The following is a 4,711-nucleotide window of genomic DNA, read 5'->3' as shown; positions in this document are numbered from 1 at the left end:
CCCCCAGCCATTGACCACAGCCTTGCCGAGGAGAGGGGGGGTTGTTGTGGTGTTGCTTCCACAAGAGGGCTTCGACAGCGGAGTGGCAAGCATTTCCCTCCAGACTGTTCTGGTCCCAGCACTGCAGGTCTTTCCCATTGGTACCAGTGGCAGGGGTGACTCGCCAGGGCAGTCCTTCAGCGGTCTCTGCTGGCAGCTCTGTGCACACCCAGCCATGCGAGGCGTTGTGCACCTGGACAAAGATGTGCACCAAGATAGAATGCTGTTTCCTGTAGCTAACCTGGGCAATATGACAGAGCAGATAAAGAGACCATCATGGGAAAGGCATGGCTATGTGCTCATCCTGTAATAGCACTGTAGCTGGTATGGGGGCAGCTCCTGGTCGTTGGTACCACACCTGTGCTCTGTGGGTTGTCAGCAGGGGACCAAGGGTTAAGTCCACCAAGTACAGGAATATGGGTGGAATGGCGTAGTGCGGGTTTCCTCATAAGAGGAACCCGCTTGCCTTGACTGGTAAAGTCACTTGTACCGTGAAGGGCCAGAGCCCAAACCAGGGTGTGACCTCCAGGCCCTTTTCTAGACCCTGTTCCCAGGGCTCAAGTAGGGCGACCCAGGGTTTTTGGGTGACATGAGCCTGCCAAGGCCAGGTCCATTCCTGCATCCCATCGGGAGCTTCCATGGATGGAGCAGGAAGGATTACCATCCCCCCCTATAACTTGGGCTGTACCTCCAGGTCCCAGGTCCCCGTGACCCGTAGGAGTCATGGGAGCCCCTTGGTTACCTTGTCCAGAGGCCGGCGACCGATCTGCCTCACCCGGGAAGAGCGCAATGATAATACCAACATGGGCCAGTGAAGCAACATCCTCCACAACTAGACTGAAAAACAAAAGGATAGCAACTTGTCTGTTCCCCTTCCCCAGATTCCCCAGCGCTGTTTCCCTCTCCCAATTCCCCAATAAAATCTTTAAAAAAAAAGTTCACTGAAGCATTGTAAACCAATTAATGTTTACCTAGTTAAATGTGGAATCATTATACAGTTAGGATGCATTAGTACCACAGAGTGGAGTATTTATACAGCCTTTGAAAACATTGGCAAATGCCTACAGCCTACGGTTGAGTTTCAAAAAAAAAAAAAAGTCAGGGGCCGGGCTAGTGGCGCGATGGTTAACAACTGGCTTGGGATGCAAGAGGGCCCCGGTTCAGATCCCACATATGAGGGCCAGTGACAATGCCCTCCGCAGCTAAGATGCTGAACAACAGCTCAACCTGGAACTGGGCTGCCATGAGTCGCCGGCGACAGCGTAGGCTGCAGCCCCTGTGGCAGTGGGTTGCCATGGGNGACAGCAACTTGTCTGTTCCCCTTTCCCCAATTCCCCAGCACTGTTCCCATCCCCCCAATTCCCCAATAAAAATCTTTAAAAAAAAAAAAGAAAAAAAAGACTCTCATTAATAGAATGGATTAAGGAAGAGTAAGCAACTGAGAATGCAAATTAGTTAATAAGGTAGCATTATACCTTGTTAAAAGAAGAAAAACACTTTCAGAGTAAATATGCAACTATAGTCAGGAAAATTCTAAAAATGAAAATAATAATGCAGTAAGGAAGAGGGGTTTGTTCTACCAGATATTAAAACTACCGTAAATAAAATAAAATTGTATGGTAATACTGTGGCAGGGTGCTTTAGACAAAGGCTCTCCCGGACCGCATGGCCATCAAGACTTCCGCGTTTAACATGTTCTAATTCCTACCTCACCCGGGAGCTAGTCAGGAACTAACACAATGCTGCATGTCCTAATAAGGAATCCTAGCTGCTAACCCAGAAACCTAAGGGTATATAGCCCCCGAATCCTGTCCAGATTGAGGCTCAGCCTCTGGATATGAATCCGCTGAGCCGGTGCTGGCATCAATAAACATTGCTTCCCACCCTGAGCCTTGGTGTCCTATCTCTCTGTCCGAGTATCCCGCAACAATACTGCAGACAAATGGAACAAAATAGAGTCCAGAAACAGACCCAAATATATAGAAAAATTACTTGGATCAGTGAGGAAACGTTATTCAAGAGAAAAGGATTGAAACAACTGGATAGCCATTTAAAAAAATAAAACAATACTCCTGCCTCTCTTCATATACTAAAATAAACTCTGTATTAATCTTAAATTTATGAAAGAAAATGTGGGTGAATATTTTATAAACACAATGGCAAGATCTAACCATGACCTGAAAACCAGAATAGAAAGGAAAAATAATAAGTTTTACAGCATAAAATTTTTTAAGATTTTATTGAGGAATTGGGGGAGGGGAACAGCATTGGGGCATTGGGGAAGGGCAACAGGCAAGTTGCTGTCCTTTTGTTCTTCAGTCTAGTTTTGGAGGACGTCGCTTCACTGGCCCATGTTGGTGTTATCGTTGCGCTCTTCCTGGCTGAGGCAGTCACTCTCTGGCCATTGAACGGCCGCTCATGGCAGCTCACAAAAGCATACACCAGCTGCCAGCCAGCACCACTGCAGCCTACGCCGTCGCCGGCGACTCATGGTGGCCCAGCTCCAGGTCGAGCTGTTGTTCACCATCTTAGCTGTAGAGGGCGCAGCGTCAGTGGCCTCATGTGGAATCCAAACCAGGGCCCTGATGCTCAGAGCTGGCGTCCTAAGTCCACTCTTAACTAACGTGCCACTCGGCCAGCTCTACAGCATAAAATTTTAAATCTTCTGAATAGCACTAAAAGCAAAGTTGAAAATCAAAACATAGACTACAAAAAGGACTTTTCAGCATATGTAATGGATAAAGAGTTAAGGTATCTAACATAAAAGGAGCTCTTAAAAAGGAAAAGGCAATACTCTAGCAAATAAATATGCAAAGGACATGATCAGACAATTTACACAGGAAGAAATATAAATAGCCAATAAACACATGAAAAGATATTCAACCTCACCAGTTATCAAAGAAATGCAAATTAAATCAAGGTAAAAAATTTTTTTCATTTATCAGATTGGCAAAGGTTAAAAAGATTAACAAAACCTCAAATTGGCAAGAGACACAAAACACGCATTCTTATGCGCGGTTGGTAGGAGTTCAAACTATTGTGACTTTTCTGGAGGGCAGTTTGGCGATCCGCTCCAAAATCTTCAATGAGTGGCTCAATCTCTAGTTGCAGCTGGCTCCCACTCCTTGTGCTCTCACTGCTCACAATGAAAGAAGAAATCACGGCGCTTGTCATTGACAATGGCTCTGGCACGTGCAAAGCCAGCTTTGCTGGGAATGACGCCCCCCAGGCGCTGTTCCCATGCATCATCAGGAGCCCCTGACACCAAGGCATAATGGTGGGCATGGGGCAGAAGGACAGCTACAGGGGCAACAAGGCCCAGAGCAAGCACAACATCCTGAGCCTCAAGTACCCTATTGAGCACCGCAGGCACCATCACCAACTGGGACAACATGGAGAAGATCTGGCACCACACTTTCTACAATGACCTACATGTGGCCCCTTAGGAGTACCCCACACTACTGACCGAGACCCCCCCCCAAACCCTAAAACCAACCATGAGATGACGCAGATCATGTTCGAGACCTTCAACACCTCAGCCATGTACCTGGCCATCCAGGCAGTGCTGTCCCTCTATGCCTCTGGCCGCACCACTGGTATTGTTATGGACTCTGGGGATGGGGTCACCCACACTGTGCCCATCTACGAGGGGTACGCCCTCCCCCACGCCATCCTGCGTCTGGACCTGGCTGGCCGGGACCTGACCGACTACCTCATGAAGATCCTCACGGAGCGTGGCTACAGCTTCACCACCACAGCCGAGCGGGAAATCGTGCGTGACATCAAGGAGAAGCTCTGCTATGTCACCCTGGACTTTGAGCAGGAGATGGCCACCGCCGCGTCGTCGTCCTCCTTGGAGAAGAGCTACCAGCTGCCCGACGGGCAGGTGCTCAACATCGGCAACGAGCGGTTCCGCTGCCCCGAGGCGCTCTTCCAGCCCTCCTTCCTGGGTAGGTGTCATGAGCTCCACTTGAGTCGGCTGAGAGGCCCGCGCTGTCTGCCCTTCACCTTGAAAGGGAGGTACGAGTGCTAAGGGAGAGCTTTGTCTCTTAGGTATGGAGTCCTGCGGCATCCACGAGACCACATCCAACTCCATCATTAAGTGTGACGTCGACATCCGGAAGAACCTGTACACCAACACAGTGCTGTCTGGTGGGACCACCATGTACCCCGGCATCGTCGACAGGATGCAGACGGAGATCACGGCCCTGGCCCCCAGCACGATGAAGATCAAGGTGAGTCAAGTGTAGCTGTGGCTTGGGCTGGGGGGCTTTGTTGCGAAGGCAGTGCCCCAACCTAAAGCCACGCTCTTGTCTCCTCAGATCATTGCCCCGCCAGAGCGCAAGTACTCGGTGTGGATCGGCGGCTCCATCCTGTCCTTGCTGTCCACCTTCCAGCAGATGTGGATCAGCAAGCAGGAGTACGACGATTCGGGGCCCTCCATCGTCCACCGCAAGTGCTTCTAGGTGGACTGTGGGCGCATGCGCAGCGTCTGCTGCAGGATTTACCAGAAGTCTGTTTGCCCTGGCAGACAGGCTAGCCTCATGAAACTGGAATAAGCCTTCGAAAAGAAATTGTGCTTGGGCCGGCCGAGTGGCGCGATGGTTAAGAACTCGCTTGGGATGCCAGAGGGCCCCGGTTCGGATCCCACATATGAGGGCCAGTGACACTG

The 4,711-nt window shown here is 50.1% G+C and overlaps 1 protein-coding gene and 1 pseudogene across 1 annotated transcript in view; one reads left to right on the top strand and one right to left on the bottom strand.

Annotated features, from left to right (window-relative positions):
• Nucleotides 1-843: 843 nt before the first annotated feature.
• The window catches only part of SLC7A3 (solute carrier family 7 member 3), a 21,059-nt gene continuing 17,191 nt past the window's right edge, over nucleotides 844-4,711 (bottom strand). The window contains exon 12 of the mRNA XM_019648032.1: nucleotides 844-876. Coding sequence (XP_019503577.1) covers nucleotides 872-876 — 5 coding nt within the window. The 3' untranslated portion in view covers nucleotides 844-871. The remainder of the gene's footprint in view (nucleotides 877-4,711) is intronic.
• On the top strand, nucleotides 3,176-4,505 carry LOC109385600 (actin, cytoplasmic 2-like; annotated as a pseudogene).

Source organism: Hipposideros armiger, unplaced genomic scaffold, assembly GCF_001890085.2.
Source record: "Hipposideros armiger isolate ML-2016 unplaced genomic scaffold, ASM189008v1 scaffold_119, whole genome shotgun sequence".
In the NCBI taxonomy this organism is placed as follows: domain Eukaryota; kingdom Metazoa; phylum Chordata; class Mammalia; order Chiroptera; family Hipposideridae; genus Hipposideros; species Hipposideros armiger.
Note: the sequence above shows the minus strand (reverse complement) of the source record. Positions and strands in the feature narration are given on the sequence as shown.